At 51.7% G+C, this 16,875-nt stretch overlaps 8 protein-coding genes across 8 annotated transcripts; 3 read left to right on the top strand and 5 right to left on the bottom strand.

The window, feature by feature from the left end:
- Positions 1-2,882: 2,882 nt before the first annotated feature.
- On the bottom strand, positions 2,883-4,169 carry J4E78_002957 (uncharacterized protein; the record flags this gene model as incomplete). The annotated part of the gene is made up of 1 exon (XM_049363600.1): positions 2,883-4,169. The coding sequence occupies one exon, from the start codon at positions 4,167-4,169 to the stop codon at positions 2,883-2,885; it is 1,287 nt and encodes a 428-aa protein (XP_049224265.1).
- Positions 4,170-4,545: 376 nt separating this feature from the next.
- J4E78_002956 (uncharacterized protein) lies at positions 4,546-5,359 on the top strand (the record flags this gene model as incomplete). Its single annotated transcript, XM_049363599.1, has 2 exons — positions 4,546-4,662; positions 4,712-5,359. 2 exons carry the CDS (start codon positions 4,546-4,548, stop codon positions 5,357-5,359), a joined length of 765 nt encoding a protein of 254 aa, XP_049224264.1.
- Positions 5,360-5,408: 49 nt separating this feature from the next.
- On the bottom strand, positions 5,409-6,869 carry J4E78_002955 (uncharacterized protein; the record flags this gene model as incomplete). The annotated part of the gene is made up of 1 exon (XM_049363598.1): positions 5,409-6,869. One exon carries the CDS (start codon positions 6,867-6,869, stop codon positions 5,409-5,411), a length of 1,461 nt encoding a protein of 486 aa, XP_049224263.1.
- A 569-nt stretch (positions 6,870-7,438) lies between these two features.
- On the bottom strand, positions 7,439-8,468 carry J4E78_002954 (uncharacterized protein; the record flags this gene model as incomplete). The annotated part of the gene is made up of 3 exons (XM_049363597.1): positions 7,439-7,863; positions 7,920-8,162; positions 8,249-8,468. 3 exons carry the CDS (start codon positions 8,466-8,468, stop codon positions 7,439-7,441), a joined length of 888 nt encoding a protein of 295 aa, XP_049224262.1.
- Positions 8,469-9,254: 786 nt separating this feature from the next.
- On the bottom strand, positions 9,255-10,842 carry SEC61 (translocon subunit; the record flags this gene model as incomplete). Its single annotated transcript, XM_049363596.1, has 3 exons — positions 9,255-9,651; positions 9,703-10,726; positions 10,833-10,842. The coding sequence occupies 3 exons, from the start codon at positions 10,840-10,842 to the stop codon at positions 9,255-9,257; spliced, it is 1,431 nt and encodes a 476-aa protein (XP_049224261.1).
- A 1,184-nt stretch (positions 10,843-12,026) lies between these two features.
- On the top strand, positions 12,027-12,940 carry J4E78_002952 (uncharacterized protein; the record flags this gene model as incomplete). The annotated part of the gene is made up of 2 exons (XM_049363595.1): positions 12,027-12,579; positions 12,693-12,940. The coding sequence occupies 2 exons, from the start codon at positions 12,027-12,029 to the stop codon at positions 12,938-12,940; spliced, it is 801 nt and encodes a 266-aa protein (XP_049224260.1).
- Positions 12,941-13,285: 345 nt separating this feature from the next.
- J4E78_002951 (uncharacterized protein) lies at positions 13,286-13,627 on the bottom strand (the record flags this gene model as incomplete). The annotated part of the gene is made up of 1 exon (XM_049363594.1): positions 13,286-13,627. The coding sequence occupies one exon, from the start codon at positions 13,625-13,627 to the stop codon at positions 13,286-13,288; it is 342 nt and encodes a 113-aa protein (XP_049224259.1).
- A 734-nt stretch (positions 13,628-14,361) lies between these two features.
- J4E78_002950 (uncharacterized protein) lies at positions 14,362-15,858 on the top strand (the record flags this gene model as incomplete). Its single annotated transcript, XM_049363593.1, has 1 exon — positions 14,362-15,858. The coding sequence occupies one exon, from the start codon at positions 14,362-14,364 to the stop codon at positions 15,856-15,858; it is 1,497 nt and encodes a 498-aa protein (XP_049224258.1).
- Between the last annotated feature and the right edge of the window lie 1,017 nt (positions 15,859-16,875).

Genomic DNA, 16,875 nt, shown 5'->3' with positions numbered 1-16,875 from the left:
CGCCAGCGGGTCGCCTGTATGCACACCAAGTGGTACTATCTGCCCTTATAGTTACCCACCCTTTACAGTTCAAGGGTACATGCAGGCGCTATACGCTGTCATACGGGTGGTCTCGACTTTGCGGAGGCTACGTTCTCTCAGTTGATCAGCAAGTACCACGATGATCCAAGGATGGCTCAGGTTCTCGCTTTCGAATCTCTAGTTGCGTCTTGTTAGCTGCCCACTTATGCTGCGCTGCGTACAGTACCCGTCTCCGCCTGTCCTCCGGCAGATGCATCTTGCAACACGGCCTGGTTCTGCTGCCTCAGCACCCTGGGATATTATTGCTATTTACTGTGCCTTCCTTGTGCATGTTAAAATGCCAGGTAACAGTTCGGAACCAAGAATTTCCGGATCGTCGCTACGGATGCAACGCCGATAATCGTGCCTTTAAGCGGAAGCTCACGAAGTATCCAACCCGTCTCATTCCGTATTCGCGCTTGCATCCATGCTCTATATCCGAACAAGGTTGGCTGCCTGCTCCTCATACCTAACCTTTACAGCGCCACGGTCCAAGGAAAAAGCCGGACACAAGGCTGTATAACCCGGCGAATCAGCTGATATCTCACGGTATACTACATCGCCGTAAGCGAGAGCCTAAGATGTTGAACAGAGATCGTCGACATGTTGATCGCAAAGGAGGAAAATGCCGACGTTCGGACGTTGACATCATGTGCCTACTCATGTCCTAACACCACCAAAAATATTCAATAGACCTAACACGATAGACGTTCGTATCAACAACGCCGGTCACCTCCATCCACCGATAAGTATACACATACATGTACGCAGCGGGCCGACTACGCAGCCCAAGTACGAAGACCATGTACATGTCCCTCGCCACATCAATCACGACAGACTCAGAGCATCGCATAGCATAGCCCCCCGGAACAAAAAAGCAGCGCCTCCTCGCCACACATGTCATGCCACACACCCGCATCAACCATCAACTCCCAACCCAACAACGGCCCGGTCAAAACAGGTCTACCAGCTCCCCATGCATACTCGCACTCGCTATCCGGAACCGCTCATGCTCACTCGCTTCGCCCGCGCACAGTGCGGGAGGGTGTCATCGGACTGGGCTGGACTGGGTTCGGTAGGCTGACTGACCAGGCCATGCAGGACTGTCGATCCCATGACGAATAGACGTTGGGCTGGGGTTGGGGTAGTGTCCTGTAGTGTAGTGCGGGGCTTGCTTTGTGCGAACATGTTGACATAAGCGCATGTGTGAGTATGGGCTTTTGGGTTCGAGCGGTGAGTATGTGGGTTCGTGTGTAGAACTATCACGATGTGTGTGTGTGTGCTGCGTGTGTATGAGCGTTATCGCGGAAGCGGAATGTCTTGGTCACGAAAAGCAATCATGCGGCTTTTTGGTTGCTTGATTCGTTGTGATGCTGGGTAAGGGAAAAGGTAAGCATGCGTCTGCACATCTAGGTTTTTGAGTCACACAAAAAGCGTACGTTTGATGCGCAGCGTACTTTTGATCGTGTGGACCATGGAATACAATTGGCCCTTGCAACTTCGTTCTCATTGCTTGGATTGCAGCTCGTGACATACATTATCCTTTCGCATTTGACTCTCGTACACCATCAGTTCTGCCTGTCTCCCCTCTTTCCTTTTCTTCATCACGTGCCCTTCGGTGTGGTAATGACACTGAAATCACACCAAGAGCGAAACGAGTAAGAGAACGTCAAGTATGATGACATATCCAAGTATGATTACATCGCCCAAAGGTGACCGGGACTGCTCGTATGGCTAGCTCGTCACTGCAATAGCTGCACGCCGGGCATTTTCCCGATGGAGTCCCACGCATGGTATGTTCAGCCTCACTCGCTGTTAGTGCGCGAATCTGTATGTGAGGAGGTAAGAACAGTCGTATCTGGCAGCGAGTTGACTATAGCGTTGTCGAAGTGTAGTATTGCGTATGCCCTCGCCTCTTATGGCATGCAAGAGTCCCGATTGTCGGGCAAGAATGGTGGGTTATCTTGTGTATGCAAGTTACTTTGATCGTTTCCCATCAAGGCCGGTGGCGGTCCGCAACAAAGGTTGCTAAGATGGGGCGCGTCGGGTAGGACTAGGCTCAGATTGTGCAATCTACCAAGGACTGTTCGAGCCGACGGTCGATCAAGCCGTTTTGTGACCAGCAAGTCTGGCAGGAACTCGACAATGGGTTTAAGTCTACCGCTGTCGGGATGGTTTGACAGCAAAGCGAACCAAGAAGATGTCGCCTCGGAGTTGCGCGCGAAACTAGACTGCCCATTACCAGTTATCTTCCAATGATCTTTGACTGCAGAGAGACTGCGGCCGTAAAGTCCCGAGATCATCTCGACCAGAACACATCCAAGAGAGAATATGTCACTAGCTCGGTTGCGTGGTTCGGAGTCCAAAACCTCTGGCGCGGAATATCGAATCGTCCATGCGGATGGACGCCCGGTAGTTGTCGAAACAGAGTCATCAGAGAAGTCTAAGCTACGTACCATTAGCAACGTAATATTCGAGCTTGAAAGGAGCCCCACCTGAACCCGAAGTCGGTGAGTAGTATATTAGGACCTTGTATCAGAATGTTCTGCGGCTTCAGATCCTCGTGCCTAAGTCGCGTCAGCCCTATTGTCAGATGAACAGATCACTGAGATCAGCACATGGGAGCACTCATGCGGCGGGGCTCGCCCATGTACGCTTGAATACATAGTAGTACACCTACCGGATCTTGTTATCGTGAAGATATAATCTAGACGATGGTTAGCAAAGGTTTCCATCTATGCCGACTCGTGCAGTCGGGCGTGTGATCCGTGGACTTTCGGGCTTTGTGACTCAATTGTGAGGAAGGGCAGATGGACATCCACTTACAGTCCGTTGCAGAGACAGTCGATTCCTTTGTAGAGTATGGGCCACTCATAATCTCCGATATGGTTATCAAGTAACGCAGCAAGATCCATCTCAGCCACGGGGAGTGACAGAATATTGACGGACTCGTTGTCCGTGTAGCTCCCAAGGAAACGAACGCAGTGGCGATGATTGACCTGACGCATGACTCTGATCTCCCGCATAAACGCAGCCATGATCTTTTGGTGCGCTTTGAGCTGTTTAGGTCTCATGATCTTCTTCCGCACACATGTAATGGGTGGTTCTCGGGATCGTACTGTCACCTCTTCGACAAGGCCCACCAACCCTTCACCGAGAACCCGATTATCCTCAAATATCTCTTCGTCGTCCTCAAACTCGCAGTGATTGAGCATCATATCGTGTATATTTTGTCTCGTGACAGATTGTGTCCAACGCGCAAGAACCACACTGAGATGTTCTTCTTGTAATTCCAGAAACACAGAGACATGACGGGGATCACTGAGTGATCGTTTGAGTAGTTGTTTCGACAGCGGTAGCCACAGATCGGTCAATCCAAGTCTTTCGAGAGCATCTCGAGCGCTTGGAACACCCATCTCCGATAATATACGATTCAGTATTGACTTAGAGTCCCATGGTCTGCAGAATGGGTCTCGTTCGATACAAGTTAGGTCGGTTCCGTCCGCTGACGATGTTCGTGTAGAATCTTCAACAGTTTTGATGCCAGATGGCTCGGATAAGGCGTCGTCGAAGATCACAGGTTCCATGTAAATATCATTGTGACGTGGCGCAGACTGTACATTAGGGGAGGTGGTGATGTTCCCAGCGGTATGTCGACGAGCGTGTAGTGTCAAGGGCCTCTCCTGATTGCGCTCTGCAGAAACAGGGATGTCGCTCTTAACACTATTCGTCAACTCTGCTACACGAGCTTTGATGCGGGCCACTTGACTTTCGATAGACTCCTCAACTAGGGTTTCTTCGTCGCTTTGGTAGGCTCCTTGACCGGGTCGCTCCAGCTCGGCCTTTTGCCTTATCTCGGTCCATCTATCGGAGAAGCCGGTACTGTTTGGCGGCGTGGTAGGTTGGTGTCCATCTCTGGATTGTGACGAAGGAGGTATGAGCTGGAGATGGGGCAGATTTGCTGCCGCCGATTGTACCCCACCTTCAGCCTGATAGCCAGGGCGCAGCTGAGCTTGGCCATTTGTAGTATCTGTTTGAGATCGCTTCAAGCCAATAGATGGTCCAGGAAGTCGCATAGCCCGTCTGAGTCTTTGCTTGGAAGTCTCCATGGTGTTTAGTGTGCGTTGTCACGCAGGTCCAAGGCACCAAGGCCGGAATCTCATTCCTGAAAGCTGACATGGCTACCAGGCTGAAGCTGTGTAACAAGGCCAAGACAGCTGCAGGTAGGATTGGTGAAGATGGTTCGTACGCGCCTGCTCAGATAAGCATCGGAAGGCCCCGCAACGCACGTGACTGTCGCTTAGACCTTCCCATCTCATCACCTATCCACATGTTGCATGCGACAAGCTCTACAAACCTCCCCGCACCTATCATGGCTGGTTATCGAAGTTTACCAGCTTTGAGACTGGCGCACATATCTTCGTATCTACTGCCGCCGTGATACGAAGGATCTCAAAACACCTCGACACCACAGAACCTCTCACAATGCCTATCCAAGTAACGCGCATGAAAGAGGCCGATATCGACGGCGCAATCGATACCATACAACAAGCCTTCGCCAATGATCCCTACAACAACTGGGTCTTTCCAGATCGCGAGAAGGTACTTACCTCAGTACCCGTCTTCTCGCGCGCGTTGCTCACCATCTCAGGTCTCTCTAGTACGAAACCGCGTATCCCTCACCCTACGCTGCCGCTGGGGCATCGAACATGGCCTCTTCCACGTCGCACGCGATACCGCAAACCCATCCAAGATCCTCGGCTGCGCCATGTGGCTCCCACCGCGACCCACGTCCGAACCCGAGTCCTGGTCGCTATACCTCTCGTACTGGTATCTCTGGGCCAACCAAATACGCATGAACCTGTGGTACGGACGCGGCGGCCTCAGCACAACACGATATTGGATATGGAAGGCGCGACAGGCAGAGGCGCAGTCTGAACTCTGGACGGACCCAAAGGGATACTATTTCTGCAACATCGTTACTGTGTTGCCTGAGTGTCAGGGACAGGGTGTGGGAAGAGCATTGATGGAAGAGGTGCTGGATATGGCTGATAAGGAAGGGAGGATGTGCTATTTGGAGAGTAGCAGGAGTGAGCCGAATATCGCGATCTATGAGAAGTTTGGCTTTCGGTTGGCGAGGGAGATGGAGTGTAGGGATGGAGAGGGAGAGAAGGACGCTATCAAGCTATATTGCATGCTCAGGGAGCCTAGAGGCGGGCAAAACCAAGAGGAATCCGAGGCAGGAAACAAGAATGTTGCTGCAGAGACAGCTGGGACAACGCCCGAGATAGGACAATAAGCCGCTTACAGCCAGCTGATTCATGCGCAACGCTATCCAAAGCTCAACTTCAAACCGAAATACCAAGCTCCTGTAGATCGATACCCACAGCAGCATCCATGCCCAAACCGCCATCCAAGTCCCCTAAGTCCCCCAAGTTCCCCAGATCCACCAGCTGACCATACTCCCACGCCTGAGCCCTACCCGGCCCCTCCTCCCAATTAACCCCAGGCCAATCGTCAAACACCGCCTTAGCCGCCGCCTCCTTCCCGTCCCTATCCACAACATCCACAATCCTCAACGCACTCCCCAAAACGCGCTCTGCAAACCCACCATCCCCCACAGGCTGCGCTTGAATCGCCCGCACCATTGCCCCCATAGTCTTACGTACCCGCTTCCCCGTCCACCAACCCTTCGGCGCTAGATTTGCCAGCGACAACCACCACCCGAACAGAACCAGAGCCCTTGGTTCCTTGTCCCGCATCAATTGGAGGTAGTCTGGCATGAGGAAAGATGTCCAGACAAAGATGCGGACGTAGAAGTCAGAGTCTAGCCCGTAGTAGTACAGAGATAGGAAGATGGGGGATAGAGCGTGGAAGACGGGGAGAAGGGTTGGTCGGTGCCAGTCTAGCGTTCCTGACTCCTTTCCTTGGATAACGCTTTTGAGGAGTTGCATCAGGGGTGGTGGGAGAAAGAGGCGGGTTTGCGTGGGGAAATGGATGGGCGTGTATGTCGGTGCTGGATTGGGGTTATCAGGCGTGGTTCCCAGAGGACCGATGGGCGCTTCGATGGCTGCCACGTCGATGATGGGTGGGGGTGGCAGCGTCTTGATTTCCCGGCGTACTAACGGGTACACGGAAAGTTTCTCGATGCCTTGGGCCCAGCGGAGGGAGGCGAGGATACGCAGGCCTTCGCTTAGTTTGAGGAGGCCGAACACCCATTCGAGGTGATCTTCGTCTGTGTCGGTGGCTGGCCCGGGGACGAGCGCGAGGAGAAGACCGCCTGTTACGAGGACGGCTTCGTAATTCTCGGCTGTGATGTTCTTGAGGGCTTCTTTGTAGGTGGAAAAGGTCTTTTGACGGTAGAGTAGGGCTTGTTTTTCGACCGTCTTATTGGGCGTGACGTTGTTGCTGTAGGTTGCTGTCATACCGAGTAGGGCGTATAAGAGAAATGGGTTAGAAATGCTTAGTTGGGGTATGGTCTCTTTGTGTAGGTTCTGGATGATGGCATCGTCGCAGGATACAACGGTACGGTAGGCGTCTGTTCTGTAGAATTGCAGTAGATGACTGTCGAGGGCTGTGAGTGTACCTATGGATGTATGGCAGTGTGGGCTGAGATATGGTACCAGCTCAATGGAAAGATCGTTGAAGTCTATTGGAGTGTTGAATGTAGATAGTAAAACCTCATCACTGGACGATGGGCCTGCCGACGAAGTGCGAGAGGTCGAGAGGACATCTTGGATATATTCGCAATCCAGATTCCGGAGGTTACAGTATCCACATTTGGGCTGCGCTTCGTCACACTGCACCATATCAATTTAATAATTCCATACGACTCTCCTCAGGTCTGGATTTACCTTCACTTTCTTCTTCTTGCAGGTGAAGCATCCGCCCCTCGATTTGCGATGCGGCCTTTTAGTCACGAACGTGGTGGAGCGGCGCGCCATCCCGTTTGATGTCTGTGTGTAGCTAATATAGATTGAGGAATCACATTTTGTGGCAGCATGAGGTGGTGCTGCGTGAGGCGTGCCGCCAGATGTGGCTGGGTGCGCTTGTTCCAAGCTTGAGAGCTAAGATCTGACCTACCTCGAGTCATGCACGTCATAGGGGCCAAAGTGAGCTTTCGCAACGGCCGGCTGTCAAGCTCAAATAAACGTTATTGGCATGTGAAAACATGTTATAGCCTGCTGTGCAAAGTCGAAGGCATTTGAAAGGTTTCGCCTGCGTGGGTCCAGGCAAATGTACCAGGACTTGCCGAAAAGATGAGGTCGTAAGCAGACTGAAGAACAGAAGCAAAATGTATTGCGCTTAGGAATATGGAGGACACCCGTAAAAGTTGCTCCAAGCGCGCTGAAAGTACTGACCAAACTGCCAAAACCCATCACTTTCTCTCCACAACGCCGACCTCGCCATCGCTGTCCAGTCGCGATTTCCCCAAGTTTCCCTCAACATATCGACTCGGCTGCAGAACCAGCAACAGCACCAAGACCAAAAACATTGGCACAGCATCGAAGCAATACAACGTCCATTCATGCGCAATCAGATACGCAGCGTTGCCCATGGCATACTCGATGAGTCTGAAGGTGCAGCGGAACAAGATCAGCGCACTGACGCTGTAGAGTATGTATAGCATCTTCTTCCAGTCTGCTGAGGGATGATCGGCTTTCTTGTTCATGCGGATTTGGAAGTCGAAAGAGGCGACGAGGAAGATGATGAAGGTAGCGACTTGGAGTGCGAGGCCCGCGATGACGATCTTCTCGCCTGCGAGGGCGAGGGCGAGTTGCATGGTTCCCATGATGCTGGCGCCTGTTATCTCATTAGCTTACATCCTTTCGGTCCTCATCTTTGTCAAGTTCGCGTACCTAAGCCCTGGATGATCAACGTTGTGACATCCGCGGTGACAAAGATTCTTGTGTACCATCTGGCTGGGATCAGACTAACGTCTTCACCACCAGCGAGTCTGATGGTACGGCCAAGCATCATGTATATGGTTGCGGCGAACCACAAAGGACCGACAAGTGTAAGTACACCTTGAGTGATGTATGGGCCCCAGGCTTGGTTGTCGAAGTGAGAAGCGATGCGTGCGCCGTATCCGCCGACTTCGCCTGCAATCGAATATTAGCAGAATTCCAAGAAATTGCATGTGGAGTGTCACTGATATGTGAGAGATCATCAGGAGGACATAACGTACATAATGCGCCGATAACAACAAAGACGATAATCCGATTCCTCGACTTGAGAAACTGGAACAGATGTAGAAGAGCCATGACGAAGAATACAACGAGGCAGACGATCGCTCCAGCTATGGAAGGAACATAGCGGTACATCTCCCAATCGAAGTCTGGTCCTTTGGGTGGGTTTTGGCGTTTCCAGTCCAGCGTAGCATGGACATTGTTGAGTGAGCTTGCCATGATGATGCGTTATCCGGAATCTGGAACGAAGCGATCTCGTACGAATACTAGAATCCGGAGAAGGAGCAAGGCCGATGATCAGAAGTGAGATGAATCGCTGCAATACCTCACCTCAAGCAGCGACAACCCCATCTTATGTAGTCGTCCAAACTGAAGACACGCACTGCATCATGACCAGATTCCGCATCCGCAACAGTACATCGCATTCGCTTAATGTTCGCATTACCCATGTGTAAAACGCCTCAATGCCGTGTATGACGATGTTTCCTAGGCCGCAATGCCCAGACTTTCGCATCGCAGACCGCAGCATGCGTTAGCGTGGCGGTTTGGTACGCACGTAAGCCACATTTCGCATTCGCTAAGCTGACCAATGCGACGCTGCTGTTGAAGGTTGAATCCATGACGTGGACTCTTGATGACGGCGGAGGCATACCTGTCGTTGGATGCAATGCCTAGGTGCAAGCAACAGACAGGGCAGGAATGACTGAAGCTCGATGAGTAAGGCGCCTGGAGCAACACTGGACGCCAAGGCTGAGCACGTGAGTGCTTCAAGTAAATACTGCAGGTGCGATCAGGTCCAAACGCAGTTTAAGGGTTAACAATGATACATTAGAGAAGGGCCGACATCGTGAGCCTAGCCAGACGCCACGCTGCAGTACGTAAAGTGATGCCAGAGACCTTCGTAAACTTTTGTTCTTCGATCATATGTTACAATGTGCGGCGAAGCACCCCAGCCCCAACCCATCCGTCGTTCAAATCAAAAACCCAATATCCCTATGGGCTAATCTAGCCCATGACCATGCCCTTGAGGCCGGCCATGTCGCCCTCCTTGGCGGCAATTTCGAAGTATCCGTAGATGATGGTTACGGCAAGGAGAATACCAGTACCGCTACCGAGAGCACCGAGAAGGTCGCTGCCGACGGACAGAGCTCCAATGCAGGCACCACCGAAGGCAGCCGCGGTAGGAATGACGCGCTTGAGCTCCTTGTACATGGACTCCTCACGGTGACCAGCCATGACCAGACCCTGCTCCTTGAGCTGCTTGGCAACATCGCGGGGGGACGAGCCGGAAACCTCGATCCAGGTCTTGGAGAAGACAGCGCAAGCGACGAGCATGTAGACGATGAAGATGGCGGTCTTCAAGGGGTCGGAGAGGGCCTCGGTGATGCTGAGAGGGGGAGACCTGGAGCTGATTAGTGGCTGATTGTGTAGCGTGAACTATGACTAGACATACATGTAGTAGGCGACACCGGAGGTAGCGAAAAGCTGAGCGGAACCCTCCTTGGGCTCCCAGACACCGAGAAGCTTGACAAGGAGGTTGTCGGAGAAACGGTTGTAGAGCATCTGGCTGATCAAGAAGACGTTGGAGGAAAGAGCCGACTGCAGCATGATGGGCATGTTGGAGGTGTAGAACAGGCGGACGGGGTATGAGCCACGGACACCACGCTGGCGGGCAGACTTGACGGGGATCTCAACGCGGAAGCCCTGGAGGTAGATGACAGCACCGAAGACGATGACGGTGGAGATCAGGTTCATGACGTTGGGGAGGTTCTGGCGGTAGAAAGCCTCCTTGAGCGCAACAGTCTTGTTGGGCCAGGTGAAGAGCAGGTGGACAAGGGCAATGAGAGCACCCTCGAACTCAGGACCGCGACCAGTGTTGATGGTGGTGGGCGAGAAAGCCTTCCACATGATGGACTCGCAAATGTTGGTGGCAATGAAGAGCGAGATACCGCTGCCGAGACCGTAGCCCTTCTGGAGGAGCTCGTCGAGGAGGATAACGATCAGACCAGCGATCATCAGCTGAATGACGAGGAGAACGCAGATACCGGCACCGAGGTCGGATGGCTGTCCGTAGAGACCCGAGATGACATAGACGACGGCCTGACCGAAAGACAGGAGAATAGCGAGGAGCTTCTGCGCGGTCTGGTAGAGCTCGCGATCGGACTTGAGGTCGAGGTTGACGTCGATGAGGTGGGTTCCCGCGAGGAGCTGGAAAACCATGCCGGAGGTGATGATGGGGGTGATACCCAGTTCCATCAACGTTCCTCTGTTACTCGCCATCATCATGCGGAGCCAGTATAGCGGGTCGGAGGTATCAGACGACACGATTCCGTAGAGCGGCATCTGGCTCATGACGAGGAAGACGAGGAGGGTCAGACCGGTCCATACCAGGCGGTTGTTGAAAGGGACCTTGCTCTCTGGCAGCTGAATTTCAGGAACCAGAGGCACAAAAGGCTTGACGAGATCGAGGAACCGTACTACGTGCAACCGTTAGCTGTGGTCTTCGTCCGCGCCGTAATTAATTCCTCGCAGGTGTTGCGCGCACGCCTCGCCGCGCCATTGACAGGTGGGGTGGAGACTTACGGCCGCTCATGATTGCGAACTATGGCCCAGAGACAAGAAAGAAGACAACGAGAAGGTGAAGAAGGTGGTTGCGAACAGCCAGTTGATGGAAGATGGAGAGGGGGTTTGCTTCATGAGCTTTCGCAACGTGTCGCTGGGGAAATTACCCGTGCGCGCGCTAGCCGTAGCTCCGTCCCTGAGCTATCGCGAATCTCCCACCAAACTCCCAAGAGGCCACGCTGTTCTGATATTTGTGGGGTTTGAGCTTTCACCGTTCGGGTTTCGCATTCGAGTCAGGAAGTGGCAGATGTCATTGTATGCGCAGTCTTGCCTTCACGTCGCGGCCTTTGCATGCATTCATCAACACCACCGCGGAGCGCGACCCATGAACAACGAGCACGATGGGAACCGACTGCCATTCACAGCTGTGTCCAAATAGAAGAACACTCATCAGCTGCGTATATGTATGGAGCCTTCCTACTGTCATATAATCCGTGAAATTCATCGTGAGACCGCCTCACATCAACCAAGACCTGACCGAAGCTGCCCTTCTACCCATTACTCATTTCTCCATCGCCATCTTCTTTTCCATGTCTAGTTTGATGGTATACCTTCTTTCTCCCTAATTTTGGCCTCCAGCTCCTTCAGCTCCTGCCTTCGCTCTTCTAGATCTCTTTCTAGCCTCCTGTCTTCCTCTTCTGCTGCCTCTATCTGTATTTTCAACGCCTTGATGTAGTCGCGCTTTTCTTGGGCGCTGCTTTCTGGCATCTCTTCTGGCATTTCTACGTAGTTGAAGTCTGGTCGAGCCGACGGATTTGAAGAGTTGGACTAGGTCGAGATCTTTCTTAGAAGGTTGGTAATGAGAAAAGATTATACAGGCAACGTCGGGCAGAGTGAATTACGAACAATAGAGGGTGATTGATTGTGTCATAAAAGCCGGTCACTTGATGAAATGTATTCCAAGGCTGTCCAACAGGTCTCAGCGCGGTTTCCCTTTCGACGTAGAACATCTCAGCACCAACAACTTCCATCACAACTCTCATCCAACCCCGACAGTTGTACTGCTTTCCGAAAATAGACCGACTTCCGGGAACAACGACCGCCTGCTTGATAGAACGCACCAAAGGTACGACCACATTGTCACTCCTTCAGTGCGACGCACGTCAGACGACCAAATAATTACAGAACCCGACCGCGTCAGTCCCAGATTACATCATGCCAGGTGCGTCGCCAACTGACGAGAAAGCCGACCAAAAGAAATCGCAAAACCCTGAAAAGTCAGACGGCAACTCACCAGTCGATACTGAGAGCGTGACGTTCTTGCTTGACTCACAGCAAACAATACTCATCAACAACAACGACCCTTATCTTCCTCGCGCTTCTTACATTGCCCGCGTACACACCGACAGACTACACTTTAGTGGCTTGGCACAAACGGTGAGACTAGAAATGATAATAAACGTTTTTCTATCGCTACCCACCTTCTCCTCTACATCTCACAAGATTTCACAGAAGATGTCTCACTCTTTCGTTCCTACATTCAATGGCACCTACCAGCAAGCAAACTGCGTGAATGATGGTTCTAACCAGCGCAATACCTTCGGCTCAGCTCCCGATAGCACTACGCAAGATCACCAACCCACCGTCGTAGCCCCACAAAGCATCGGGGACCGGATCGTCAGTCTGCTTGATCCACTACGCAAAGACTTCAATGCCTACGACGCTGAGACAACTCCTGCCCTTGATAGACGTATCACAACTATAAGCCGTAAGTCGTTCCACACTCTTCCCTCACCTTATCACAGCTTTTCTCTCACCTGGATCCTTCTTGCTCACACCTAATTATTCATGTCTTTCAGACCTAGCTAATAGCTACTATAGAGAACATCGCTGCTCTTATTGCCAGCAATGAAGAGAAGTATGGCCGAGTCGCAAAACCAGAGAACGTTCATGTTATGACTCGGAACTTCAATGGTATCGACGGTGTGGTCTATCTGGGAATATTCGTTACTGGAGCCAATGTTTTTCATGAAGTGATAGGCGTTGACGTCGAGGACAAGAACGATGCCATTGAAAAGCTTGGTTCTAAGATGGAAGGAAAGCTTGGGCGCTCTCTCGATAAGCGCTGAGTGAGGAATGAAGTATCTGGGGTGAGAGAGAAGTATCAGCAAGCGCTACATAGTAGTTTCTTGTATCGTAACTTTTCTCAGTCTCATCAAGATGTACACACTTTATGGTTCAATCAAGTTTGTATTCGCTACTTGTGACTTATCCAGCTCCTCTAGCATGTGCATGCGGATAATGAGAAGGTTCAGTCTTGGGGTTTTTGGTATCGATGCAAATCGTTTGGTTAGCGGAGAGATTACGAAGTTGCGCTGACGGGGTAAAATAAGTGCCAAATCACCATGTAATTGACAAAGAGTACCTTTGCTGTCCAGCGCCAACGGAACTATGCCCAAGACAAGTATCAGAATTTACTTCTTCTTCCCTTTCTTCTTCTTCTCCTTGATCGTGAACTCCGCCGCTGGCTGTGACTTCTTTATATCTGCCTCGAGTACCTTCAGCTTCTTCTCCAACTCATCGTTCTTCGCCTTCAGTGACTCGTCTTCCTTGTTGACCTTCTCGACCTCGGCTTTCAGTCCATCAATTTTCGTGTTCTTCTCAACGCTCAGCCTGTTGAACCTCTGCTCCGGTGTCTCCTCTTCCAGCTCCCGCACTTTGTCGCGCAAAGCAGCTAGCTCTTCAATGTGCTTCGTATCCTTTCGAGTGAAGTGTTGACCGAGTTTCGCGCACTGAGGACATGAGCGCGGGTTCATTTGAGCTTGGCAACAATCGAGTATACGGCCAATGGAAATGCAGAATGCGCAGTCTGTGTCGGTCTTGACGTCGGTCAGTTCGCTGCTACATTGGGATACCTATGGACGAACCTGGGAGACTGCAGTCGTAGGGTAGTTGTCATCGGGCTTGACGGAGTTATGTTGCTCATCATCAAGAGAAGTTGTAGTGTTGGATTGAGAATTAAATGTTGTACGTATTGCTGCCGTAGCCTGTGAAGGGTTAGTCGTCTCCATGTCCTGACTTTCCGAGGAAGGTAACATCGCTGATGGATCGTAATATAGCTGCGGCTCATGAGCAGATGTAGGGGTAGTGCGACGCGCTTGGTATTTATCTTAGTAAGAACTGTTCGGCGCTAGTGACGTAGATATCAATGAAGGTAATGGTGTCTTAACATGTGACACATGTCTTGAGCTCCACCTCTTTAGATGCACGTACCAATTCTACTTATCCTGCTCCTGAAAAGTCAGAGCTTTGATCTCGTGTTGCCTGATTGCGTTGTTCTACAACAAACCCCGCTGGAACCGACCTTAACTTCTCGCGACTGCGCCCTCCCGCCTGACACATCATCAAACGCGCTCAGCTCCCACCTCCATAGGATCGCCCGGTCACAGACGTATCTAACTACGTGTCTCGCCAGCCTTACATACCCCCGCAACAACTCACCCCAATCCTCCGAGTCCCCAGCAGGCTATTCGCGAGCTAGAAGGTCAACATGAGCGTTTGGCCCTCTATGGATCAGCCGCGTGCGCCTTTCGGGAAGTATGAAGTCCACTTTGACGATCTCGAACAAAAAACGCACGGAAAGATCTCCGCGGAACTCAGCAATCTGAAGAATATTCTTATTGCGCTACCCAACAAGTTCAACGATGCGGCCAACGCCATGACAAAAGCCAGTACTCACAAGGCACGCTCGAAAATGCAATTGGAACAACTGGATGATTTAGGCCATTTTATGCCGGAAATGGTTCATGATACAGCTTTCAGACAACACCTGAAGGACGAATCCGAACGGGATTTCCATGAGTTCATGGGCATACGGAAGCAATGGGACACTATGGCTTACGACACAAGAGACGGCATCGCGGAAAGGGTGTTGTTATTGCTGGAGGCAAGCATTGAAAATGCGTCGCCTGAAGCAGAGAAGGTTCTTCAGCAGAAGTTGAAAGAAGCGAGGAACGAACTCAGCAACTTGGAATCAGCATCCGCCGCTAGAATTCAATCCCTAATTCGCGATAGAGAAGACACAAGACGGATGACAGCAGACGTTAAGGCGGGCTTCGACAAGAATTGGGGGGCCCTGAAAGAAGAGTATGACGAGCTCCAGAAAGAACACAGGGCAGGTATAGAAAAGCGGGTTGAAGAACGCGTACGTGACGAGAAGATCAAGCTCGTCGATCGTCTGAGCAAAGCAGAGGCCAAAGCTTCCCGTTACGCTAAGGTTCTTGAGGAGAAGGAAGCTTTGGAAGCAAGAATTCTACAGGAAAGCCGGGAGAAAGCGCTGCTCAAGCAAGCGAAGCTAGAGTGGGAACAGAAGTATAAGGAACGAGATGACGAGGCAAAGGCTGTGCAACAAGGCTACGACCAACTCAGCAACGACATCCAAGCTCTCCAAACAGAGAATGCTGTACTCCAGGCCGATCACGACGAGTTGAAGAAGGAACACGAACCACTACCCGAAGAACACAAGTCCAAAACTGGGCAACGCCACATTGACCTACAGGCGGTTGCACATCCAGATGTCTCACTGACCACAGCGGTCGATCGCCAAGCCGCGGAGCTTCAGCATCTAGACGGCCTCGTAGCCATCTGGCAGACCACTCTCGAGAACACGACTGCGGAGATGAATGAATCAGTTGACAGGAAGGAGGCGCTTGAGGCAAAGATTCGAGAAGCCGAGAAGCAGCTGGAAAAGCTGAAGCCTGCTCCCTCGCAAAAGACACCTCGCGGATCGAAGACGAAGAGCAAACCTAAGGGCGCGAGCAAGAAGGAGCAAGCTGCTGTCAACGAGAAAGCAGATGACGAAACCGTACTACAACCATCTGTCAATACGTCCGGAGGGCTTCTCAAAGTTCGTGTGGCAACGGAAGCTTTCCCTGCCCTGAGCTCTCCAGCAGTACCCAAAACTATCCCGTCGACCACCTGGAAGAGCCTTCGTCTCGTCGACATCCCGAAAGAAGATACCAAAGACGCTCGGAAGAAGTCTGGCTAAGCTCCTCTGGACCGAAAGCTACGTGTTGCGAAAGATTGGTAGAGATTGGGGTAGGCGTACCGTATGGGTTTGCCGTCTGGCAACGCCATAACTCTTCACGAGCTTGTGTAGTGTAATATCAAGAGACAAGAACATTGGAAACTCGTTCAGACATGCATATGTAGTGTTGTGCGCATACGCTTAGCTGTCGCTTTGAAGTTGCTCTTGCGCAGACCTCGAGATGCAGCCCGCCCGGGCGCGACTTCCAGGGGATTCGAGTCTAGTCCTTTCTTGGTTTAGCTGCATCTCGAGGTCGCATCCCTGTTCGCTCTTGAGGTCACTGAACGCGACTTTGGAAGTAGCCATCGCGTCCAAGCACTTTCATCGCGAGACTTCTCACAGGCTTTTAAAACTTTCACAAGAAAGAAGTAAGCCTTCCCAGATCCTATCAACAATGGAAGCTCCGGAAGATCGCATTACGGAGAAAGTGCAGTCGCTCAGCGATCTGGAGCTCGCCGTTCTCATTTGCTTGGTCGCGGATCAACATTGCATCATCGAAGCGGAAAGGCAACTGACCCGTGACGTGCTGGAGGAGTTGAAGCTTGTGAGTTGCATTCCATTGCGCGACTGCCTGTGTGCTTACAACAATAGGTTGCTTCCAACACTTTCGGACTAACATGGGCTGTACTGGAATGCACCGAGCGTACCACGCTGGACGATTTCGGAAGTGGAATCCTTGTAAGAGGAGAAGAGAACGACTACTTCGGCATCAAGTCTGGGCGTGGTAGAGGAGAGGTAACTTGTGCTCGTGTAGACTGATTTGCCAGCGACTAATGTCTAGCCAGTTTTCGTCCATCTCAGTATCACCTGGGAAGCCTGGCGGACATACATCGAGGTCATCCAACCCGTTCAGTCCATTGGACAACCAACGCATCGCGAACATTGTTATAGCAAGAAACCTCAACAGGGCGAACCCGCAGGTCCAAATCCAGGCCTTGGAGGTGCATTAATCGTCTTTTCTGCTCGAGCATAACTAAC

Source organism: Alternaria triticimaculans (genome assembly GCF_023758025.1).
Source record: "Alternaria triticimaculans strain BMP 0046 chromosome Unknown scaffold_3, whole genome shotgun sequence".
In the NCBI taxonomy this organism is placed as follows: Eukaryota; Fungi; Ascomycota; class Dothideomycetes; order Pleosporales; family Pleosporaceae; genus Alternaria; species Alternaria triticimaculans.
This window is presented reverse-complemented; position numbering and strand designations above follow the sequence as displayed.